The sequence below is a fragment of the Neodiprion fabricii genome, chromosome 3 (genome assembly GCF_021155785.1).
Source record: "Neodiprion fabricii isolate iyNeoFabr1 chromosome 3, iyNeoFabr1.1, whole genome shotgun sequence".
Taxonomy (NCBI): domain Eukaryota; kingdom Metazoa; phylum Arthropoda; class Insecta; order Hymenoptera; family Diprionidae; genus Neodiprion; species Neodiprion fabricii.
Genome location: NC_060241.1, coordinates 31,675,519 through 31,702,161, shown reverse-complemented (window position 1 = coordinate 31,702,161; position 26,643 = coordinate 31,675,519). Strand labels below are relative to the sequence as shown.

At 41.5% G+C, this 26,643-nt stretch overlaps 1 protein-coding gene and 2 long non-coding RNA genes across 8 annotated transcripts; 1 reads left to right on the top strand and 2 right to left on the bottom strand.

Moving 5' to 3' along the window:
• The first annotated feature begins 544 nt into the window (after nt 1-544).
• On the top strand, nt 545-25,272 carry LOC124178632 (UNC93-like protein). 6 transcript variants are annotated; one of them, XM_046562119.1, is made up of 8 exons: nt 545-777; nt 882-1,441; nt 16,840-17,154; nt 17,842-18,475; nt 18,567-18,961; nt 19,127-19,259; nt 20,413-20,550; nt 20,952-25,272. In XM_046562119.1, exons 3-8 carry the CDS (start codon nt 16,960-16,962, stop codon nt 21,170-21,172), a joined length of 1,716 nt encoding a protein of 571 aa, XP_046418075.1. In that variant the 5' UTR covers nt 545-777; nt 882-1,441; nt 16,840-16,959; the 3' UTR covers nt 21,173-25,272. The 6 variants fall into 6 exon arrangements, with proteins under 6 accessions (XP_046418075.1, XP_046418080.1, XP_046418074.1 ...); XM_046562122.1 differs by lacking the exons at nt 545-777; nt 882-1,441 and adding exons at nt 15,381-16,160; nt 16,252-16,421; XM_046562124.1 differs by having other exon boundaries at nt 545-1,441; nt 17,845-18,475.
• On the bottom strand, nt 18,938-19,550 carry LOC124178638. The gene is made up of 3 exons (XR_006869862.1): nt 19,394-19,550; nt 19,097-19,303; nt 18,938-19,026 (listed from the first exon to the last, which is right to left on the bottom strand). It is a non-coding gene; the product is annotated as an uncharacterized LOC124178638 (long non-coding RNA).
• On the bottom strand, nt 19,901-21,014 carry LOC124178639. The gene is made up of 3 exons (XR_006869863.1): nt 20,931-21,014; nt 20,395-20,518; nt 19,901-20,129 (listed from the first exon to the last, which is right to left on the bottom strand). It is a non-coding gene; the product is annotated as an uncharacterized LOC124178639 (long non-coding RNA).
• Nucleotides 25,273-26,643: the final 1,371 nt, after the last annotated feature.

The following is a 26,643-nucleotide window of genomic DNA, read 5'->3' as shown; positions in this document are numbered from 1 at the left end:
GAATGTACTATGACATACTGAAAATTCAGCCAATTCGACAGGGAGCCAATTTCCGTAAGGATTCTGCGGGGTCGTTTCTTTAAAAAGTTCGGCTTACCCTGTCGTCATTTGCTAATTTTCCGCACGCACGTTACAAAGCCGACAGGCTTTGCACGCGCGAATATCGGGGCGAAAATATCAAAATGTCGGATTAGCCGCAGCATAGGCGCATCGCAATTCATTGGATCTCACCGTTTCTGGGAAACAGAATATGCTCCAATGTACCCGGACGGCTCGATTTCATTGAGCGCGACAGAGCCTTAAGGATCGGGACGGGAGTACGCACTCTCGTCGATATCGACCCGGGGGAGGGATGCTGGGGGTGGGGGTTGCGGAGGTGGAGGGGGAGGAAGGCAGGCACAGTAGGAGAAGCCGGGAGGCGGCAAAGAGGGGAGGTCGGGGGATGCCGAACGAACCCAACAACCACCCGCAGCCTCCCTTACCCGCCCCCGGGCCAGCTGGCCTTCAGCCCTCTCTTCCTCTTCTGTTTGGAAACTACCCTCACCCGGTTAACACGCGGATTCTCGGTCTGCACTCCGGGCTGTTCGCTCTCGTCGCGGTCGCGGGCAAACTGGTCTTGTTTCGGCACCGCGAGTGCTGGTGAGACCTCCGTTATACGCGGGTAATTCCGAGCACGTCGTCGGTGCGTTGAGATTAATCTCTATCAGAGTCCCAACTTTATTTTATTCGAATCTGCGGGGGCTCGATGTTTTGGTCCTTACTCTTCGGCGTGCCGAGGTGAAGATTTCGAAATTCGAATACCTTCTTGCGTGACAGGTATTTTTTTATTTTTTTTTTAATTATTTTTTATTCTTTCCGTTTTTCTCGTCATAAATTTGCAGAGTTCGAAACATCGACGGTGAACGTGAAACTGTACTGATTTACCTTGAGGCGAACGACAGACTTACGTAAAGCAAGTATTTCCGCAAAAATTGTTCAGAAGAAATTCAGCCTTGTGCCTCGTTGTGATATTTTTCCTACAAACTTTGTACCACCTGCTAAGTCATGTGTCGAATCAATTATTTTATCGTTTCTCTTCAGGATAACCGAAGTTTCTTGTAAAACGGTAGCTCGCTTTTCGTAATAATCAAAACGGATATACGCGGGGGGGCCACTTTTTCATCCTCGAAACACGCACTCGAACCGATCGAAACGGATAACATTTAGTGGACATTTATCGCGGACCGGAGAAAGTTGCAAAAATTTACCTGCGTCGAGTTAACGCCACTCTAATCGTGCGTAAATCTGATCGCCGAGGTGTCGAACAAGGGTTAAAAGACAGCGCCGAGCGGTTTCTGCGATGAAATGTTGATCCCAGTTTTATAACCATAAATCTCGCAACTCTTCCGAAGTTTGACAGAAGCCGAGTGGTTTGAAAGTTTGAAGACAGCGTAGGATCAGAGTGAGTTATAAAAGGCAGCATTATTACACCATGTAGAATTTTCTTTTTACCGTTCCAGCATGCAATTCCATGGCTTTTAACTCGCTTGATTGCACGGCTGCAATTCTATTGCAATTAATATCCTACCGAACATCTACCACAGCATGGTTCGTTCGTTAGTTAATTTTTCCTCCACCTTTTTCCTCTATCAATGTCCGATCTACCTTCAATGGATTTGCATGAGTCAACATGCTTGTTCGACGAAAAGCCGCATCGATAATTTCTGCAGTTAATTAAGTAATTGGGTTGCCCCGCGTCAGTTGCGTCATCGAACGAACGGACGTTTATGCAGTATTATGCATCCTCTGTCGAATACTCACACCACGTGACTAGTTGTACGTCAGAGACAGTTTTGCATGCAGTTGGTTTAAATCGATCCCACCGGTGAAGGATAGTCGGTAAATTGTCTTTAAATTTCTACAACATTGCCGGTAACAACTGCAACAAGAAATTAGTGGCATGGTGTATTTGTGATATTATTATAACAAATAATGAAAATAAATACCGAGGCAAAAACGATATATGAAATATTTCTGGAATATCAAAAGGATCAACAGACGACTTGAGGCATTTCGTACCGATGAAAAAAATAAAATAAAAACAAAAAGGACACATCGAATCTTTTCGAGAAGCGAAATGGTAAATCATGGAAAATTTGTAGCGCACGTTTGGCACAACGATGATATTTAATCATTCGCTTTCATGGCGTAATAATTAACTACACTCGGAGTCGGCTGGACCACGATAGTCCGTATTTACAAGGACGAGCAAGGAGCAGGACACACCTGTAGACGCAATCGATAGGCAAACCTCGCTTCGATGTACCGTCTATATTTCACCTTTGCTTCTACAGCAGTTGTGTATTGGCGCCAGGACCTTTTTACCGCGTAGTATTGGTGCGACGGTGAGATTGGATTAACGAAATTGCTCGTGAAAATCCTTGACCCAGCCTCTGCGAAAGCAGGCGATCCTTCAACTCAGAAACAGATTATTTACAATTACTAGGCTGCGCTGGACGGAACGAGGCTCGTTGGTAAAATCGACCCATTTCGGTGATCCGATGTTTCTCATTCCTAAAACCTGTTCGTTCCATTTCCGGGCTTCGTGAAATTTTACATACTCGCGAATCGCCAAACGACACATCCTGAAGTTCAGCTTTTAAGCCGAACCCCAATTAGTAATTCCGCGTGCTGGAATTAGGTATGATCCTAATTGCGCGAAGAGTCCTTCGAAGGTAACCAAATTTCTTTCTTTCTTGAGAATTCAACAGGTCCTTGAGATACTTTCCAATTATAAAGAGATTAACGAGGTTGACAGAAGTCGAGTATGCACTCACTCGAAGTATGCAATGCAAATGCGTGTTCGCTCCATCGGTAACTAGTGTCGTATAGATACGCAAAATTTAATTGGCTTAATTGGCCGAAGTCGCGTAACCTGCAGTGATTGCAGTCGATTCGAAGAATACTTGACGCGCAAAGTGGATCGGTTCGATTCAAATTTCGGGCAAATCGGCTTCGGATTCCAATTAAATGTGGATTTTATAGTCGCGATGTTATACGTGGACAATAGATTTTTCTTTCATACTCGCTGCTGAGCTTCAGCTGCACGATTTACCCATGCATGGTTTTTTTTTGCACTATAGAGCGAATATAGGATAGTGCTGGCTAATGGAGCGTTCAGCGGACGAACGACGGAGCTTGAATTACGACAATATCTTTACCCCGCATTTATCGTTGTTGACGATCAACAGTTTCGTATTTCGATCCCATGAAGGTTTAAATCAAAATGAAAGCAATCGCATGCCATTAAATATTCTGCCGTTCCTCCGGAGTTCGTATCAAAATTCTCAAAAGATTCGGAAATCTAGTTTTATTCGACTTTAAGAATGGTGGGTGTAAAAAAATCGATCTTCGACGAAATGCGGAAGGCGCAGAATTCGTTTGAAAATTTATAAATATTCAAACCACAGTATTTCTGACGAAGTAAATCGCCCTCGCGGGTTGAGTTAATTCCAGAACAACAATCCTCGAGGGTTTTTTCTCTGAATTATTTGGCATATTATTATTACAGCCGAATAGAAATTATTATACATGCTTTAAGATAAAATTCATCCTGAAATACGTTCACTCGATCGTTCAAGTAGCGGCAGGACCAAGGCGAAATATATCCAGCTTTCATTTTAGTTCCCTTTTTCGAGTGAACAATTTCCGGTATCATATTCGCGGCCTCGTCCGCTTCGCCCTCCAGGCAACTACGGACAGCTTTTTAATAAAGAATTGTCATCGTACAACGCGGGCTTACGTTAAGCTGCGCCTCGTCTTCCAGGAATTCATACAACGGAGTGAAAATTTATATAATACCCATCACAATTTGCCTTGCGTATAATGGAAAATAATCTGGGTGTGACAACCGCGGATGTGCGTTTGACGAGGAATTATTATTGTCCTTGCACGCTGCCGGCGATCAATTCGAAATTACTTTTACTCAACAAAGTCGACGAAATCTCAAACGCAGAAACGGTCCATTAATACATCGACGCTTCACACAATTAATCAACATCCTCAAACTGGGATAAATTATGCTTAAGGATTATAAAGACTCTGCCATTTTCTGCACATTCGTTACGATTAATAATACTCAATTCTGTTCTTCCTCTTTGAGAATCTCTTTTTTTTTCTTCCACAAGACAGAATTTACAAGAGAAAATATTAAAACTATACATAGAAGTGCGGTAAACAAAAAATTCCGTTGTGCGGAATTGTATTTTCGTTGGCCTTATTTTCACAAAAAGTTAATTTTATCAAATAAAAAAACGTTCATAAACGAACGATTGAAAATGATTAGTTTGCAAATTCTGCAGAAGTATCGAGAATCGCGAATTGACAGGGTTAATTATAACGGAGTCAAACAAATTTCCGTGTTCTAAACTCGACAGTCAAATTTTCCGCCACAATTCACCAGTCAATTTTCAATAATTAACTCTAGCAGCCATTGATCGCGTGAACATTTTCTTTCCATTTTTATCACGTATAACTGGGAGAGGTTGAACATTCAAAGAGTTCTATGATCAAATAATCGTACTTCCTACAATGCTTTGATGTACAAACATTTCCTCGTGGTTTTACAGTAGCGCTCTGTGGACTAACAAAACGGTTTTTGGTGTATCTACCGCAGTAATTTTTTTTTTTTTGGATTTCATTTTATGTTTCCATAAAAAAGTTTGCAAAGCAGAACGATCATTGGGTGGGAAAGGTGTTTAGTTTAAGGCTGGCAGAACATAACGAGAACATAAGCAGCTAATCCAGTTAAGCCGACAAACTTTGACGCTCCGCACAACAAAGTTTCATCTAAAAAGTTATTAATTAGTTTCTTTTTTTTCTCTCTTAGTTTCGTATAAAAAGCTGCGGATATTAAGGAAGTCCATCATGCGGCACAGAATCCGCGTTATCTCTGGCATTAATTTACCGGTTCTCAATTTTGCTGATTCACTATCGAACTAATATGAAATTTACTTCCTCCCCTTAACGATAGTTATATTACACGCGGAAGGAAATCATTCAACAGTCCAGTTCACGAGCGAGAGACAATGAGCGAAGGTTCGTCGCCTGAATCTACGTTATAATCACTCGTGACTGATCCGTTCGATCGTCGTTTTCCCTTTCCGCAAAACGTCCTATCCGGGATCCCGTCGCGGTGGCTGAACGCAAATATCGCACCTGTAATGCGCGGAAACGGTCACGGACTCTGCTCATTTCTTTCACTATTATGTTATTCCAAGATACGATTTTTTCCCCCTGACTTGCATTGTTGATGTTTACACGAAAACGGTCAGAAGATTAGGTACAGGTACAGGTATAGTTGTGCATGATAATTAAAAAAAAAAAAAAAAAAATCGGAAACTGGTAAACGACGCGACTCGAATTGTCACGTGGTCGCCGGTCCGAGGCCGCGGCTTCGTGACCTTGTTAACCATAAATTAAATCATCCGTGATGTAAGTAATTTTTACTACATATTTCCAGACAGTAGCGATTGGTTACATCGACGCGAAGCACGCGGTGTTGAAAGTTGAGCAATTCATAGCGAGCCTCGTGAAATCACCGCATTATTTAAATATCAAGGCAGATCCCATCTCAGGTCTTATTTGCATATATCGATGCATCGTGTATAATATGGACCGCGAATTAGGTATGCGATTAACGTCGCTTGTAATTATCCGATTAGAAATGTCTGTAGGCGAGATTTTAATACAGATATTTAGGCTTTCAAGGGTGCGGATGAATTTTTAGAACTGAATTAATAGAATCAGTTTTTTTTTAAAGGCGTAATAATGCCGCGGTGGAGAGCACACTGTTTCAATTATCACATCGCTTTAAGGTAAAAAAAATTTGGCAACAAGATTAAAAACCAAATGAGGCGCAGTCCATTAATTACGGACTCTGGATATGATGAATTATTACACGCAGCTTGGTTAAAACCGCCAACAAACAAGTAACACCGAATGAAAATATTCGGTGTTTGTGTTTAAGGTCTCTCGTGAAAAGAATCATTAGCATAGATCGACTGATTTGCAAATGTAATATTGCCCACTTGATGAGAGAAAATATTCATTGAAATGGACAGCGATTTTATACGTATAAAATAAGGTGCAGGGATTATTGTCGTAAGATACCGTGAAAATTTTAAGGCCTAATGTATATTATACATATAGCCACTGATCCCGCAGAGGTGCGCGAAAACACGTTTTGGACGAAATTTGTTCCATGTAATTCGAGGAGATTATACCTAATCTTGATGCGTCGAGTGAGCTTATATTGAAGTATAAAAATGTAACCTGAATCTCTGTCAATTTTTACAACGCGAGGACTTAATTTTTAGCCCACGCTTAGGGGGTAGAAAAGTGATATTGTTATTACATTAATTATACTTTTTATCCGAGCCTAGATACATTTAATCTTTATACTATTCGATCCACTGCGTAAGGATAAGAATTTAACGATTGCATGTAGTTGGAAATATTCGGTGATCAACCAATGTTGGCACCGACGTTGTTTGCAATCGTCGCTTTTTTTTAAATTTTAGCTACCTCTGCCGGTAACTTCAGTTTTTTAAAAAATAACGAAATGCTTCTACGATTGCTTGTTATTTTTGTTTCTACCGAAAGTTCACTTCAGAATTGCGGATCTTAATCGAACCGTTTATCTCGAGGAGAATCGTCGCTGGCATTGGAAATAGAATGAAATTGCGATGGCTAGAATCTCGTGAAATATTGAGTATTGGTATTGAAAAAAATTGTTCGTCCTGAATTAAGATCAAGCATGTTGAACGCAGCGTTCAGTTCTGTTTATTCCGAGTGAAGAAATACGGATTGATAAGGATGGGATTCGCCGAACCGTTTGATTAACGCAGAGGTAAATGGATGCGTTTTCACGTCGAATTAAAATTCCGCTCGCGATTGCCGGATGCCGATGTATCTAACAAATACGAAGTTAAACGTATTTCTCACCGGGATAAAAAAAAAAAAAACAGCCGCTCCGGAATGAACGACTTTTTCAACAAAGTTATTGACCGCGTCACAGCCGACGCAACTTTCGGCTTGTCCTAATAAAATACGCGATCGTGCAGACATCACTCGAGTGTTACGAATACTTGAAACGACAGAACGAGTAAAAGGCGTTGGGTATCCGGTCTGATCGAACCTTCGAGGATATTGAATAATTTCCGATTGGAAGAACAAATTTCCCCTTCAACGCGCGAGGGCTAAAAAAATGTATAAGTATTAATTATTCCTGACGCTGCAATCACAACTGCTCGTATATTGCGAACAAGTTATTCAATTCCCTAATGAACTGCGAATAATCTGTCAAATTTGCGAAAGTTGTAATTGCTTTGTTATTGCGTGTGGAAAAATTGGTAAATATTTTACACATTCTCACCCTGTATCCGCAGACTCTTCAATTTTTATTGGGTATAACGGTGCTGTTTGTCTTCTGCATACTTCGGCTGACACTGAGCTGCCTGACTCATTCGTAAACTAGCTTTTCGTTAATGGCGAACATCGACGGTCTTAGCGATGAGGATTGAGTGGTCAATATAAGGGTAGAAATAAGACTGGGAGAAATGCATTAGCCCAACCACCTCCACCAGTCTCGGCATAATGGCTCCATTGCGGGGCGTGGATGTTCAAGTCAGTGCTTAATGACATTGTTTCTTCTCGATCGTTCGCGCTTGATGCAAACAAACATTTTCTATCTAATCCTAGACGTTGCTCATCGACGGATAGCCTTCGCCAACACGTATCTGTTGGTACAGTAAACCATACGATTGTCTGATCATGCATGACAATGATTTTACGGCCGCTACGCGATCGTCCAACTCATGAATCAATCAAGATTTACGCACGTTAACACCGCAGCTTTATGATCGTAAACTACTTATACATCGCACGCTACGAAGAGGGAGTAAAACGATTAGTCCCTACATATTTATTTTAGTTTTCACGCAACGATCATTACTCACACGACCTCTCGTCGATTACAGAGACGGTGAAATAATCGCGATATTGCGCTACTGGAAATATTGAGATACAAACGGTTTGTAATCACGTTCGTTAATTAATTCGTTGTTTCTTCACATTAGCTTGATTATACAGCAACGGTGAATGTATGTATAATTAATAAGGCGGTACAGCAGGTCTTTCTGCTCGTTACTGAAACTGAAAGCTTCTGTTGGTATTCAGTTTTATCCGTCGGCTGGGAGTTGGGTAAGATGCGGGTAGTCGGAGATAAAATGTGATTCTGTAAAAGCAGGGGAAGTCCTATATCACGGGGTCATCGCGTGTCTCGAATCGTCAGTGAAACATTGCTGTCGTAACAGCAGCTTCCTTTTTCATCTGTGCACCGTGACACCGGTCATCTGAAAGAAAAATTCCTGTAGGTCCGTTAAATTATGAAGCTAGACAAAGAAGAATTTTCCAACAGAAATTACACCCAATAAACCAGGCTCCTCTTAGTCCGTTCAAGTTTCGCCATCTCCACAAAACTTAGCGACGACTTGACCACCCGACTTCCAGAGCAAAGCTTGGTAAATAATTTTACGCTGTTTCTAGACTCATTTGTAGTTTCTGGAAATTCTACAGACCATGGAGGGTGGTTCCCAATAAATTCCAAGCAACAATTTGCGGAAGACGTCTCCAGGATTTAGTACACCGTCCGCACCTTAAGTGGGCAAATTGAGAACTGACCAGGATTCGTACCAGAGCAACGGCACCTCCTTTATCTCGACATAAAGCTGGGACCCATGGACGAATCGTGCGCAGTATTGTTTAATAGCCCGAGGCTATTCCGGCGGTGGGTTGTTAGCACTTCCGTTACTGCTACGCGTACTACAATCAATGTCTGCCACATTCCATCACGGATAAGCCAGTGGTCCACTCAATGTCTCCTTCTGAAAATGAAAACTGGTCCACCTTGGATCCGCTGCACCCACAACAGCGGAGTCCTATCAGTGGGTCGCTGTTTCGTTCTCTGTAAATACACCAGCTTCGAATTTCCGGATGTAATATCGGAGGTTTACTTCCTGATTAATTGGGATTAGTTTTGTTCTTTTCTCTTGACATTTGAAGCCCGGAACAGCGGAGCAGGCAATCACGTCGTTAGCTGGCCCTCCGGAGTTGACGATAAGTCTGCTATTTGTTGATTAGCACTCTCAGGATAGCGGCTCGTGATTTGTAAACAAAATTTGAACATTATTACGTCAAATTACTCTATTACATTTTATCGAATGAATTTTTACCTGGCATATGTATTTTATTCGCTTCGCATTGTCACTAAGTCCTCGACAATTACAAACAGTTGGTACTTTTGGTTATGAAGTAGCGGCTTTATCCTGAGCAAGAAAGAGGGGAAAAATTTATGAAAATGAACAAAATTTGCGCACGAAATTAACGCGTCGTACTTAGAGGCATAGCACAATTTGTATACCACCCACAGCTCGCTCGCTCTGAACCACATTCATTGCGCGAACAACCTCGCAGCCTCCTTTACGAGTAAAATCTCATGGCTGGGTGAGCCTCTCGTTATCACAAGATACCGCTGAGGTGCTTCGCGTAGATATACGAGCGAAGTAACCAGCTGTGAGCCAGAATGTAATAGGGTTACATTGCCTTAGTCTGAGAAGAGAAAAAAAGTGTTACTCTTAATGAACATTTCGACTCTCTGCAAAACAACAGCGTTATAATAAGAGAGAGCATTGTTTGGTTAATAAGCGTATGATAAGAGACGAAGTCATACAGTTAATACGAGCACACTGAGTATTGTGTACTTTCTCTAGACGGGCGAAAAGATGATATCAAAAATTGAATCTTTCCAGAAAAGACGAAGAAAAATCGACTCGGACTGTTTCGTTAGATTTAGTCAGTATTTAAACGAAGTTTTGGGCAAGACTTGGGCGTTGCCGAATCACCTACAATTTATCACGCAATTCACAATGAGATGGCAGAGCTCCAGTCACATGAGAATTGCACGCGAAAAATACCGAGGCGGCCATGAACTGTTGATTTGTGAGATAAAAATGAAATTACAGAGAATGAAAATGGAGCGAGTGAAATTGTCGTGCGACTTCAAAGAGGCTTTGCGACAGGAATGTGAGCTCTTTTCCATCAGTTCGTACATGCAATAAACCTTGAATGTCGTTCAATTTTAGACGGATGCGAGTCACGAAGATATACCTAAAAACGGTGGATGAAAGAAATTGAAGTAAATTGCAGTAAATTGAGACGGGTAACTTTGTTGACTCCTTGAATGAGGTGGCAAAATTGAGTTTAGCATGCTTTGAAGATAGGGCAACCTCAGGGATCATTCAATGATGCATTGTCTTATTTCCTGCGTTTCTTTGCCTTCCACTTTCAAAGTTTGTCGACATATTACGACTGGCACTTATTCTCTTTTGATCTACAGTGACAAAATTTTACGAACTTATCTCTTACAGCCATGGTCATTCTAAGTTATCGTAACAATACATCGACCGGACGATGGCTGCTCAAGGTGTACTTTTCGAAAGCAAGTGATTATAATAAGAATTTAAAATACAGCCGAAGCTCGAACAAACAAGGTTTGATACTTCCCTTGTAAACCGACAAAGTAAATTTTCTCTAGCCGCACGCGAATTTCACGCTTCATTATACTGAGAATTAATTATACAGAGTTCCGTTGCCGCCTCGTTGCGCTATGCGGAAAGATCAAGATTTCTCGAGCAAAAGTATTACGCGGTACATTTATTATATTATGTACTATTGCGGCGACTGTTATACTCGGGCATTGCTCGTTCATATTTCAGCTGTGCGTTAAGAGTACGTGGAACAATAGCGGTGTGTACCTGAGGCGAAATGTCAAGCCAGCGTCGATTCTAATCAAAAAGAAAAATCCGTTCGAGGTTGTATCAAATTGTCTGAGACGTCAACAGAAGTGAGAACTGCCAATTTGCTCGTGTGACTTTGTCAGCAATCGATTTCCACTTGACTCTTGTTTCTGTCTCGTCGGTAAAATGACGAATAAAAATTCTCGTGTACATATTTCCTCAGTTATAATGAATCAAGCAGCTACACGAGAGCTTTGCGCCATTAGTTGTATCGAAGAAGATGTCGCTTCGGTAATCGGATTAAAGTCTGCAAAACAGACGTCGCGTAGTCTACGCGATCACCTAAAAAGTTCCAAGGCAATTATCAAGACGCCGTTTGTCAAACTATCTACACGGTTCTTGCACCGAGGAATGAAACACGCCTAAAGAATTTTTTTTCAAACCTTACGGTACGTCATACTCTTCACCGTATAGTTTAAAATAAAATTGACAGTGTACCAACGTCTAGAATCGTGATTTTTAATAAGCTTATTCTACTCCGAAAAGGGGCGATAAATCCCGCGTCTAAATTCGCATCGTTAGTTTGTTTAAAAGAAATGATATATGAAGTATGTCTGACGTTTCGCGCCAAACCGATCTCAACAAACAATTTTACTGCGGAAGAAAAATCTGGTCGTTACCCTGTACAAAAATATATCGTGAAATTCAATAATTTACAATTCAATGGAAAATTGCCCCACCCGTGATGCAATACCATGCGATAATTGTTGCCGATCGAATACTCGTCAACAAATTCGACCCTATCGCATTATCCTACGCAACAGGCAGTATGTTACTAGATTACGTTGTAAAATATCGACAAAGGGGATATCAAGGCAAATTACCACCTTGGTGCGTGTCAGAAAAGATGCTCTACGCTTTCATGAGAGCAAACCGTTTGATTATAGGGAGACGCGTCTGCCCACGCCCTCTTTAAATATTCCGGAGTCACCCTCTCTTATATCCGCTAAGTATAAAGAAAAAGCTAGGCTGATGGCAAAAGTACTTGTATTAGGATTCCTTTGCCCCCGCGATGAGCGAGGGTAGAACGAAGAACAAATTACCTACCTAGAAACTTGACGCTCGTTTCACCCCCTAATCGATATACATATACCTCGAAGGTCCTCGAAGATTCAGAGGTCTTAGAAACGCTCCCTAAGGGGATGAATCGAGCCCGCCATCCACCTCGAAGTGTATTAAATTGCTCAGGAATCCCGAGAATCTTTACGACGTGCAGGTCATGATTTTCACAGAGGGTGTACAACGACTGGTGGTGGATTCCGTGGCGATATTAATACCGACTTTACGGAATAAGACCAATTACGAATTGCTCGCTCCGCTGCGTAAGTTGCTCGTATCGACTGTTACGTCGATGATGAGAGCGGAACAAAAACGTCGAAAAGGTATTACGGATTTATAATTATCCCGTACAACACAACGCCGTGTTGTTTCAAGCTACACGTTGTACCGCTTCAATTATCGCGATAACCGGAGTTCACCTTTTGTTTATATTAATTATCGGATGACAATGCAATACTTTTTTTTTTCTAATTACGACCTTGGTATTTGCAGCTACTACGGTCGCTGGATTGAAATAACACAGCGGCTATCGAGCCTCGAACGACGGATCGAACCGTCGCTCCAGTCCGGGATGTGCTTTGTTTGAAAACATCGCAAATTTGATTAATCAACAAGGATTATAACGAACGTCACGGTATATTCCCACAACCGGTGGCGCGATGACGACAAAAGGCTGACTCTCAGGTCCCAAAAGCAGGCCTGGTGATCGTGCGATGAATTGGTCATATCAATTCAGCTGCCGCAGCGGTTCGTAAAGAAACGCCAATCAGCCGGAATTTTTATTGAAAGTTCTGAAAAGCGCCGAACCTATCGCTCTCGGAAGAGCGGCTTCAGACCCTCGGTCGAACGAAACTACAGGCACTCTCGGCCTTCGAACATCCTCGAAAACTGCCGGATCGCTTGATGAGCCGGAAAGGGCGAATAAAGCGCTTCGCCATTCTCATTCACCTAATAAGAGCACTTCAATGAACTCGATTCAAATCGGGGGATCCTGATTGGCCGGGAGCCGAAGCAAAATCCCGAACACGAGGTGTTGCGCAACCACGGCGACGATCAGCTCCAGCTCCTGCACGTGCCTTTGCTCCATGTCGACGGCGGCTTCGGGCCTTTTATTTCACGCCTGTCACCCGGTAGTCCACGTTCAAGGTCGCTCGATCCGAGTCGTGTTCGTCGTTAGGAGATACGTGTAACAGCCGGAGGCAAGAAACTCATTCGGAACCGGAATCGGCGGAGCAATTTTTAATTGGGAACAAACCGTTTTGCTCTTCATCCGAAAGATCCTGCGAGACACGAAATACGTGTTTAAATTACGCGGTTCGTTACTCCCTTAATTGGAAGAGGGCTCTATTTTATGAGGGCAGTCCATCATTCTCGTCTGGCAATGACATCCTTGATCTTTCGTTGGGTATTATGCCTCGCGTTGCGCCAATGTGTATAAAAAATTCCAAGTTGATATAGCTGCCGCCAGTTACGTATAAGAGAGTGAAACTCACCCTTACGGAATGCACCAGTTTCCTTTTGTGAAGCATATCTTCAAACGCTGTCAAAATTGTTCAAGGTTCACTTTTGATCACGATGGGATAATCTTTCGTTAAAGTGATCCGAACACTTGTCACGTACACGCAAAGTGACATTGAAAGGCAATTACACCTGCGAATCGAAATCTTACTGTCAGTCGATCACGAGCTTTTGACAGATATTTTGAAAAAGCTTCTACCTCTGTCCATGGTCCATATTTTTCAGAGGTTCAATCTCAACCTGGAAGCATCACGTACGTCCGTGAGAGGTGAAAAACGAGACAAAAGGAAGCCGACAAGTTTCCTCGCACGCGGATAGCGCTGTACCCGCAGGTCCCTTTAGAGGGTGCTTTCAAGCGGGACGTGAGGGTGATATTTTCACAGTAAAGGACGTTGCGTGGGCCCTGCGTAATGTTTGCTCGGTTCTAAATCAGAATCAATGTGGGTGCGGCTTGTTCCCGGGAATCGGTCGTACCACGAACAGAGGTACCCGGGAATTTTCTGTGAAACTCACGGCTCAGCGCCAGCAGACGGACAACCAAAGTTACGTGTCACGTCTGCACTGTACTGCCACTTTCGAAAAGATATTCTCATATTTGACCAACGTGTATATCTTTGGACAACAAGAATCAACATTCAGCTCTATTGCCTTACCGATTCTGGTAGGCAGTGGCTCAAGTAACGTACGTAATAAGTCCAGGGGTAGGGAATTAATATCGAGCTTAAATTTTCCCCGGGCAACGTTGCGTGACTAAAGCGTGGATTGGCACGTTCCCGTGACCAGCTCGGTTGAGAGTCAAGGTCGCGTTGTCACAAGGTGGGATATCGATTGGTGATTTACTGCGGTTATTTTTCGCCAAGGTGTAATCGTTCCTTTTGCACCGCCGTGTATTTTGCGCTCGCATCACCGATGATTTATAATACAAACATGTAATTAACGATCTCGCGATGATCTTTATTGGCGCACGCAGTCACGGAAATTAGTCAATCGAAACTTCGGTAGTCGAACCTATTTTTTATTCACATACTCATGTATTACGAATCAATTTATGAAAAGGTTGTAACATTCTCGCCAAACTAATTTCATTGCTGAATATTATTTATCGCGAAATATGGTCCGTTTCGAACAAACAAATGTTTCTTTCCTATCGCATAATATTTGTAAGTAGATCGGACAGTATTTAATGAGATCATAAAGTGTCGTCCAACCGTAACAGATCAGTTATGTATCCTGTTCCTGGCTCAGTGATAGGGTGAACAAGTTTTTGAGGCAAGGCGTTGAAACCATTTCACTTGTCCCCGACGATACGATTTTGATGAGAGATGAGAAATATGACAGACAAGTGGGGGTGTAATATAATGCTTCGCATTGAATGTCATGGTTATTCTTCGCTCAATTTTGCTTTACCGTAACGAAAGGCTCGAGAGGATATTTTAATATCGCTGTTTTATAACTCCTGTTCACCGGTATTTCAAAATTTAATCAGGATTGGAAGTACGTCGCGGTTCGTACGGATTGAATAGAACCGAGCACAGAGATGGGAATTTGATTTTATTCCGTAGAGAAGAAATGAAAGTCTGTATTGAAATATGTAGGGCGGTTACCGGCATATGTTCTGGATAATAAAGCTTCGCAAATCACTTTCGTCAAAGTGAGTTCAAAAAACGCTGGTATACTATTAATTCTGGCATACATGTACAGCTCTCAACTTGATAACCGAACTTCCATTGTTCTAACAAGACTACAGCATGCCAAATAAAAGCGAATCGCAGATGAAGAAACCCTTTCAAACTCACCGGTCGCTCAAAAACGCCCCTGAATATGGTTGGAATAATAATTAATTAATACATCAAGTTGAAAAAATGTCAGTCTACACGGTAGCTACCTTGACCGATGCACGCCCCGAGTTATAAATTTTGCATACCTCACCCCAGTCTGGCTTCAGGCAAAGCAATCGCCTATGAAATTGTTTGATGCTGTCAGCCAGTAGCTCTCATCATTTCCCACGCGTCCGTATGGTCTGCTAGATGCTTTTTATACCGGCTTACTGTACGCAAAAACTTTTGAAAACGTGCTCGTTGTTCTCTGGTTTGCGTTGTTCTGGTCAACAGCCTGTAACAGGTATCAATAATTTGTTGAATCCGACTAATGCGCGTAAGCTGGTTCAGAGAATGGTGCAAAAAGGTGATACCTGTGCGTCTTTTAATTTTCATTTGCTTTCAATTGTGCGGTGCTATCGTTACCTCGTCACAGACAAGTCGTGCGACTGACCATTTTTATCCCACACCTCGTGAAATCTCGAGAATCGAGACATGGGATGTGAAGTTGAATGCGGTTTGATCGCTTCAATCCCTGCGACGATGTACCACCCCTAACGGCCTGGGGATTACGTTTCATATTAATCGTTGAACAGGCAATTCTTTTGCTACACACACTAAACCGTAATTTATACCGATTGCCGAGCATCGAAACTGTCAACTACCGCAGATTTATATCGCACAGTTGCAAATGATCGAGGCTAGTAGTGCTGCTAATGTTTAAAAGCAAGGCTATCCGCAGTTTTCCATTCGCTGTGAGATGTTTAACAGCTTCTGATAATTGCCCGACATTACGGCTGCAACGATCGGCCCAACAACAAGTTCTCTGTCAAGGTTCTCATCCGCGTGATCTGATTTATCGCTGTAGCAGGTATACTCCGTTGCATTTATTTATTGGGTTCGTGTATTTCCTGCACGTTACACGTTGAGAAAACCCGATTCGAACATGTTATATTACGAAGGGTTTCCCGGAGAGTGGCTATTTTTAAGGCTTGATGGCACCCACGTTTTGGACCAGAAGTCTGATTGATCAATATTGAATCAACCGTTCGCAGTGTAAGGTATCCCGTTTTCTAAGAGCACCAGAACTGCATCGATTGCGTAAAAGGATTGGTGAACTGATAACCTTTGAGTGAGTTTTTATACGTTTTTTCTATCATACAAGAAAGACAAATTTGTGAGTTTTTGTTATGAAAAATATTTTTCTTTGTCTCTTGGGCCAATTAATTCCTCTTCAGCCCCGATATTCATGTCGGCGTGAAACTGATTTGCATACCGATCGAACGAGTATCCGCTCAACTACGTTCCACGCCCTTTTCATCAATATGACTGATTGAATTGCTGGAGTTCCCGTGACCCACGCTGGGCACATATATGTATACCTATACAGCGTTTGCTTTGTTACAGACACACATATTTTTCTCCTGCAATAATAAATGCATGACACTAAATTGGCCAGCTGGAATAACATCCGGCGCTTGGAATCGGGCCAATTTTTCGAATCACTCGAGTCAATCAAATACGTTTGTCCGTATTTCTGTACGTTTCAGGTCCGACAATGCCGAGCCGCGATGATGCTCGGATTGGTGAAACTACTTTCCTCGACGATCCAGTCTGATCGCGATGCTTCCGGGACCGTTAGGAAAATAACAATCTAATCGAATCGCGCCATGGGGTCACTGCCGAATCTTCACGAGCTGTCAAGGGAGAAGCTGGAGAGCCCCGTACATCGGCCAGCCCCCATCGGAGGCCTCGGCCCCATAAGGCTTCCCCCGCAACCGCCACCCTTAATGCATACCCACCGACGGGCGAGGAGCAGCGGTCATCATCACAACGCGTTGTGGGACAACGACGCGATGCTAGAGGTGCGATTCTCGCCGCAAGTAATTACAAGGGTTTCTCACCCGCTTTCATCGACCCATTCGCGTTTATTGTTGTATCGCCACGTGTTGTTGCGACAACGCCGAGTAACAAGCAACGTGAAACGAGGGTGTGTTTATTTTTTTTTTCTTCGTGTCTTTTGCCTCTTCGCGACGAAATTTCCTTTGGTTTCTACTTAACGTATATTATAATTACCCACTTGGAAATAAATTACTTTCACAAGTATACCCAGAGGTTTTTTCGAAAAGAGATGCTCGACTTTGCGGTTAAAGTTGAATATGCGTGGCACGGAAATTGCTGAAAACCACATTTGTGATGAATGAGAGTTTCGAATAATCGGTTTTGAACGAAGCAAAGCCTTCGTCGTCGATTCGTCATTGGGTAAATATTTTGCCAGAACCCAGGTTAAGCTGCAACGCGTAAAGGGGTTAAATCCTGTACAGAAACAGAAGATTTGTAATTTGTAGAGTAGAGGCGAGAGTCGATTGTTCCCTGAGCTTCTTAGGACGAAAAAATCACGTTCCAGGGATGTTTGTTTTGCCTGAACGGTGCGCTTCGGGGGCTGAAAGCCAACATTGTTAACGGTTAAAATCGCATATCCGTTTCACGAGTGACAAGCCGTGAGAACGTTACTACATCCGTAATCGTACGACGAACAAAATCCCTTTCAGCAGCACATGGCGACGTACTCCCCGATCTCTTGCCGCTCGGCAAGGACTTCCGGCCTGGCTTGGCGTCGTCGAGAGTCGATGAGCTCTTCCGCCGGAGCGTCTTCGGTCCGGAGGCTGATAGCCGCCGTCCGCTCGGCCCCCGCTGGTCCACGACCCCCGAGGAAGGCGGTCCTCAGACACTGCGCCGCACTTCTCCTCGGTCACGCAGCCGCGTCAGCGGCGATGCTGCCGATGTTCCCCCTGCAGGCCGGCCTGGGAGCGTTCAACTCTCACCTTGGTCCGGTCCTGCTGGCGCTCCTCTTCGCGACGGCGACCTTGACGTCCTGTTTCGCCCCGATAATCGTCCAGCGGGTGAACACGAACCTGACGCTGTGCGTGGGGCACCTGGTGACGAGCATCTTCGTCGGGGTGCACCTCTACCCCGAGTGGTACCTCCTGGTGCCGGGCTACGTGCTGCTCGGCGCCTGGGTGAGCCCCTGTTTCCTGGCGCGAACTTCTCAGGTGAACATATCAGCGGCGAGACTGAGTCTTGTCAGTTCGGACCCCGAGGACCCGGACGAGACGAGGCGCGAATGTCTTCTTCGACGGCTCAGCCGAAGCCTGAGACTTGCCGAGGACATGGGCCTCGCCGTAGGTCGGTGCAGGGGTTTCATCCCCTTCTGCGATCCAATTTCCGTTACGTTCTTTTTACCGCCTTGAACCATATCGTTACTGTTTTCCAACAGGCTGCCTGCTCGCTGCTGTCCTCGTAAAGATCACCGACCCAACGCCTCCCGCGGAGAGCGACGGCGAGATAGAAGACTTCTGCGGGGCGGAATACTGCCCCGAGGAGAATTACTTCTACAACGAGAGCCTGATGCTCGTTCCCACCGTGCCGCACGGCACTTCCACCATAATGCTCAGCGTCTGGCTCGGCCTCAGTGTACTCGCCTTGGCCATCTCTTGCGGGCTGTTAGACTCGCGGATGAAGGAACCACAGACCGTCAGCGAACGCTCGAGTACCGAACACTGGTTCCGGGCGATCAAATCCGCCTTCCAGGACCCCCGGCTCCAGTTGGCCACCCCTCTGGCGCTTTTTATCGGCCTGGAACAAGGCTTCATGTTCGCTGACTTTATGGAAGTGAGTATGCTTGTGTTCTTTATAACCCAGGACCTTGAGTACCACCGATGCTACCACAACTGGGACTGAAAGAAAAATACAGGCCAAGTATCACAGGATAAAATGGCGAGAAAATACTTGAAGATTTTTTTTTACATTCGTTAAATCCGTTTGTTTCACCAACAGGCGTACGTCGTTTGCGCCCTGGGAGGAGCTGGGACGGTCACTCTCAGTTTTTTGAGTCTCGCCCTGCTGCAGGCGATTGCTGGGGTCACACTCTCGATGCTGCTCAGACACATCAGAAGATACTTTGTCGTTGGTACGTACGGTGTGCCAATAAGTGTTCATCGCTTTGCTCGAACTCTAATTGATAATTATGTGCTACGATAACAAAACATGTCGGGCTTATCGAGGATATAATTTACACTTGTTATTAAGCTGATTTTCACGCACCTTCTGAAGCTAGTCACGAATTTGAGTGCAATCGAAAAATACGTTGCTCAGTTATTTTCTATCAGTGATATGTAATACTCCTGGTGAAATGGAGTTGCCTTAACCGATTCACAAGTTTCAACTGCAGATATAATATTTATTTCACGCATTTTGAAACAGACTCTTCCTTGGTGGTGGCGCCGGAGCTCTTGAATATTTTTTACAGAGTTAATTTCTGCAGAGCTTGTGGTGTATTGTGCGGAACAATTCAAATACTTACATCTAACAATGAGAGCGATGAAATATTCCGACCAAAAGACAATGACTTGGCGCTTTGTGACAAAATATCTGCGGCTTTCAAACCGTTGGTGTATTGTCTTGAAACTCCGGTATACTTTTAATTCCATCACTGAAAACGAGTTCTCCAGTAAGTAAAATTCGCTGAATGGTGAAAGCAATACGTTAATACCGTGTATTAATTTTTCGTTAAGAAACAAAAAGCTCTTCGGCCTTGTTACTAACCTGCCATCAACGTGAAACCCCTTTTCAATTCTTTCATTGCTTGCCTTTTTCTATTTCTATTTCTTTATATAAACTCAGGTATAATCCAGCCAGAAGATTCTTGCATTGGCGTGAAACGCGTAAATCTTCGTTCTTGAAAGATCACTGGTAGGAAAAGTAACCGCGTCGATGATCGAAATATCTTCATTGATTGAATTTGTGAGGCTCCGTAAAAGTATTAATTAACGATGTTGATCTGTGGATGATGATAAATCGTAATTATTTGCCATTCTTGCGGCAATTCCTGAAAAGTCTGAGGGATCCAAGAAAAATTAGATTCCGTAATCCTGGTACAAAATTCCCTTGAGGAAAGGTAATTTCCGTTTGGGGAAATGAGCGATTAATAGTATCAGGCTTCATTAAACGGGCTGGGTAAGATCCGGCACAAAAATTTCATCCGCGCAGGTAAATCGCGATAATCATCCTCCACTGATTTGCCTCCGGGTTCCCCGTTTACTTACTTCCATTTCCCATTACAGTGGTCGGATTAGCATTTCATGCTTGCCTGCTTCTCGTCCTCGTGGCTTGGAGACCTGCCGGTGACGATCCGGCTCTTTTTCACGTTATTTCCGCCGCCTGGGGCGTCTGCAATGCAATTTGGGAAACCTTGATTTACAGTAAGTGGCTACACATGCTATAAAGTGCAGCATAACAATCTACAGAGATCGTAAAATCGGGACAAAATTTCTTCAAGTCGTGGTTACTTTACATTTCACAATTCTACGGGGCAGAAAATGAAAATTAGGTTTGCAGCTGTAATGAGAAAATCTAAAAGTATGTGTCACTAGCTAATCTTAACTTTTGGGTCGTGGCCACTCGTACCACAATATTGTTATAATTTGAAGCTGGCGTTGATTCAACGATTCAGAGATTCAATGCTGTAATAAGCGGAAAATATGTCGCATTTTCGTGTAATTTCAGCAAAAAATTTCATCCGTTATCGCAACGACGTGAATTTTACTGAATTTGTATGATAACTATAAAAAATGAAATTTACCTCAACTTTTGTCGCTTTCAGCTCTACTGCAAGGACTTTATCCCAGCACGTGGCAAGCCCCTCTCTCGACTTCGCTGTTCTGGCGATGGCTGGGTTTGGCTCTGGCGCTTGGGTTGCACGGACTTGTCTGCACGCGTATCCGCATTCTCGGCTTAGCATCGATGCTGGTGTTATCGGTAACCCCGTATACTTGGTTGGAAATCCGACTAGCCAAGAGAGGCAAAAGCTTGGCACCATTGTGACCGCGCAGAATGGGATCCGAATTATTCAGGGCTAAGCATTCGCACAGTGGCTGAGACGGGCTCGGTTCATCCGGCTGTAGAGCGAGAAGACGTTTGACAAACATCAGAGACACGGCGAGAAACGTCAATAACATTTTCATCTGCCATACACGCTCACCTGAGAGTTCCATTCAGCAGCCTGGAAATTCGGCAATTTCTCCCAATGCGTAACTCGAAGCTGCACTGCTGGAAATCCACTTCTTTCAGAAGCGTCTGAAATCGGAAAGGCGATTACTTGTATCTGTATAGGTGTATGTGTGTGTATGGAGAAACTTGAGATGCCGGATGGACCGAGACCGAAGAAATTTGTATCGTGTAAAAAGTCTTTAGAAAATCGAAGTCACATAACCACCTACGTCGACCGTATATAAAGTAATGATATTGATGAACTTCTTTCACGTAGAACTCATTTGTACAATTTTTGTAGTACATCACGCCATATATGTTACATGGTATTGTTAATCTTAAGTTCCAATCGTATTTGCATATGCAGTAAAGATGTATCTATAATGTTGTTAATGAGAACTCGGTTAATGGCTGAAAAATTGACATTCGATTCAACCAGCCTTGACTCTCTGTTTCTTTGCAGCCTTGCACAGTGGCTGAAAAGAGGAATTAATAAAAATGATGATAATTAATGTAAATTCGAATTGAGTACAGTTTGCAATTGTATCAAACTCTCTGATTAATTTTCCAAATTCTTGTTCAAATGGTTTGTATTCACACATGTAAGCAGATATATTTCTTGTAAGAAAAGTCGTCCAAAGACGCGAAGCATTTTCGAAGAATACATTTGCAAAGATATAATTCAGATGTACTTACACACAGAGCCGTTGTAGCCAAAGTAGCTACGCCCTCATGAATGTATACTTATTAGGTCGGTCGGTAAATTCCAACATATATTTCTCACCCCCGGAATCGATAGATAATGACAAGAAAACAGTTTGTGAATTATTTAAGTTTTTAGCTTGATTAGAAAGGGTGCCGAAATCGATTTGAAAATGAAAAAAGTACTCATTATCCGAGTTTAAAAAAAAGTGAGCTATTGTTCAATTCGTTTTATTTGATTAAAGATAACCGGAAAATATCGAGAATAACAAAGAAACGAAATAATTTGAGCAAAAACAGCTATTTGATGGTGTTCTTATCACATTACAAAGCTATACAGACTGTATTTGTTTCACATAAAATGTACGTCTGTGGTCCATAAGCGTTAAAATAAATGCGTCATTGATACATTAAAAATAGTTGCGGCAAGAAAAAAAAATAAAAATCCAGCACGGCGGGCTCTAAAACGCTTTTCACTTGTTAAATTGATTTCGACACACTTTCCAAGGGTGAGAAGTACATATATTGGAAATTAGGGACCACGCTAATACTTGTACACGATCGAAACTCTAGTCAATAAGGTGAAGATGGAATTGAATATAGTATTTTATTAACAGAACCGAACGTCACGAATTGTAAATCAAATATTTAATAGGTATACACATCATGTAATTATATGCTTCTTCTCAATAACGATGAAAGTTTACCGTAGCACGAAATCATGTGGAATAGACTTCGTATTAGAATAGACAAAATACGACAGTGCCTCAATGAAAGATAATTAAAAAAAAAGAGATCAACAATTATTTTTATCTTTTTTCCAATCTATAATATCATTCGAACATGGACTTGAGATGGCAGAGGAACTAATGCATCAATACAGCTGATCCATAAATTATATCCTGTAAATAACCGCTTTAGTTGTAGGATATTGGATGTATAAAGCTGAACCTTGGCGATTGGCAAAACCGCTGAAATATGGACACGTGATTACGTGCAACGCACGGTCAAATATCCGTTTCCGTATTGCCCCTAATCCTTTTAATTCATACATCTTCAAGGCTTCGGAATATTTAAATACATACTACATGTAAACGGTGTTTGGAATATTCAGAAGATTTAAGGTCAGAATGATTTGTAATATTAACATTTTCGGATTTTATCTCATTTTTTATGTGTATCATCAACAATCTTACTCGTAATTTTCTTCGATAAGTTCGTACATTTCTCTGAAGTTTTCTGATAAAAAATTGAATTTACGGACAGACTATTTTTAATTGACTCTTATTTTCTGCAGGTACATAGCAGAGTGTAAATAATCGCTAATTGAAAATGAGAAAATAAAGCACATAAAACTTATTACAAAATTTAGCAGAGTGTCATTAAAACGTTCTTGAGCTCGGGTACTGCGGTGATTGTAGTTAAATCGTTATCGGATCATCCAGACGCTGTTTCGCTGCTATAATCGAAATACTAACAGAACTGTGATATTATTATTAAATCAAAAAGTCAGAACCCAAGATAAATAAAAAATTAAATCATCGCTTGATTTATAGACTCAGTAGCAATCGTTAACTCTTGAGAAGAGTATCGCTCGGTGTTAGAAAACATTTTGATATACATGACTCTATATTTAATCCGATCAATAATTGCAACGCCTTTATTTGCATTCTGTCATTTACCAATTTTCGGAACGCTGTGTTATTATAGCCTTCGATCTTTCTGCGACATTTCCCAGTAAACCAAAATGAAATGAGACGATTTAAAAATTCTGGATTCCAGGGAATCCCGTTCCTCTATTCGGATATGATGGGATGGGAATTACTACAGGAAGCCAGAGTTTAATAAAAATAGAAGTTAATCAATCATTATTCATAATAATTCCAATAATCGAGTATCCAAGTTAGTCCAGTGAAATTTACCTGAACTTATCGTCAATGAAAAATGGCAAGTGTAACATTCGATAAACAATATCCATAGAATCGAAATAAAAAAAAAAAAAGTGAGTAGAACTCAGTCATTCGTAGTTCGAGTATCCAGCAGAACGGGATCGGAATATTTCGTGATGAATCATTTTTAATTCGTTTTGGTTTACTGGTTTCACTTCCCCGTTTTCAATTAGTTTTGGTTTACTGGGTTCGCTTCCCCGTTTCGAATTCAATTACTTGCAATCCACGTGCACGATCAACATTACATAATAGAACCAAACAACTCTGACAAACCCTCAAACTAGTACATCGAATTGCTTGTTAGCGTATAAACAAAGAACGGAGAAAAATTTTTGGGACAATCTCTTAGATACGTATACACACGTAATATATAACATAGACTGTAGTATACCTTATATATACATATGCACACCTACATTTCGCAAGTTGAAACAAGTTTATTACCAACACTTTAAATACCTTGTGTTTATGTAGCTCTAGAAATTATTACGTAATTATAATAACTAGTGCAAATCACAAACCGGTACCTCAGACATCTGTTGTCATTTGCGTGGGTACAAAGCCTTGGCATTGATGACTTTTTGCGCCGAACGTCATAGTCGCTCGCACATTCTGTTTCTCGGACTTTTTCAGATTGCGGATTGCAACATGATTGTAAAAAACATCATTAATATATATATATATGCATGTACCGGTAATTATTCTTGTATTAATTGAATGTTTCTGCGTATATATATTATTATACCAATGGACCGTAAATGTATGTGTAATAATTGTCGCTAACTTGTGTCGGATCGGAGAAATATTATACCAGGTATAAAATATTCGTGCAATGATTGTAGGCTGATCAAACGCCCAATACGTAATTTTTTTTCGAGTTACTTTTTATGTACTTCGGAATACACAAGATGCGTGGAATAAAAATTGAAACTGATTGGATCCTGATCGAGAGAACGCGACGTGGAATATCTCTGTTAAATAACGTGTATAATAGAGGGCTTAGATATATCGAATATATTTTTTGCACGATAAAAAAAATTTTGATCCGTAATAATCGATACATCGGTAATTGTCAACCTGGCCTGCAATTAAAACTGCCATAGTTAAGATTATGATGAAAAATGAAATATCTTCAACAAGACGAAACAATATTTCCATATTATCACCGTGACTATACGTTATAAATCACATATCAGTGATATTGTTGTAAAATATGTATAATGTATCTAAGTGTACCACTGTATCAATAATCAGCGATAAATTGTATGATGTTGAAATTGATAATGGTTGTGTTGAATGAAACGTTATTACAAACAGCCCCAATCCCTTATTTAAGAACCTAATCCTAGACCTTCGTCGCTGTTGCAAGGTGAACGTAAATGATTTTTCAGCCGTAGAACGTTAAAAGTTGAAATAACTTTTTTGAAACACCTGTTTCGTTTATTTCGAATTCGAATTCGTTATATCTAATCGAAACAAATAGCGTAATATGTCACAACGTAAATCACGCAGCAGAAATAATCGTATAATATATTTACCTTTCATGTCCGGATCTGCATATGAAAGGCCTCAATTGTATAACACTCATCGTATATTCATGCACTTGCAGCAATCGCGCACTAATGGAGGTGCCGCACACTTTGCTAAGAAATAAAATGTCAAGTTAATTAAATTCATTTTCAAACTCTACCAATTTCAAAGTGCTCAAATCTATTGTAAAATGTGTACTAACTAATAGATTATTTTTACCCAAAAGTGACTTTACTATTATCGATCTCACAACCGAGAAGATTCAACTTCACACTTTGCTCACTGTGATCTTTTTAACATTCATTCATGTTTTAGTATGTACAGTTATCACTTTAGATATGCGGATGTAGTTTAGCGCCAATTTTTCTAAATACTAGGAACCCGATTTCAAGGTAAAAAAATCCACTTCAATTTTCTTCTGATCATCGCAGGTTGATCAATGAAGTGGCGTTCTATTATGTCACAATTGTTCGGTTTTCTCAATCGAAAAGTTTGTGGCATAGAATGGCAACCCAAATCTGAAATAAAATCAGCAAAATAATTATGAACAATGGTAATTTTTTCTTTTCGTTGCGCCTGATTAATATTTCAGATAGAAATAACATGTTTGTGTTCGAGCGACAAGGTAAAGGGTTGTAAGATATCATTGGAAGAGCATATATATATTAACTATATTTTTCTAATAAATAATAACTTATTTTATATCTAAGGACCTTCAATTAGTCGACTTTCATTCGTTTCGTAACTTATATTTTTGTTTCTTTGTTTAATTTGTTAATATTAATTCTAATAGATTTTCTACCTAAACATCAATCCATAGTAAGAAGCATACAATTTTGACGAAGCGAGAAGACTAGAAAAAAAAGGAAATTATCTAAATATCTCGTTAACCTCGGTTTGAAAATCTTTTCAAAGATTTTGTGAGGTGCGTGCAAATAAAAACTGAGTGTACTAATTTTAAGCTCAAACAGCATCATAAATTCGTAGATTTCAAATGAGTATTGGAGATGAAAAATTTTCATACAACAGAATCGTTCAGCAAGAAGAAATGCAGGAGCAAATTGATACTACGCTGAGAACACAAATACAAAGTAAATAAAGTAAATCAAGTCATTGACAAATGAT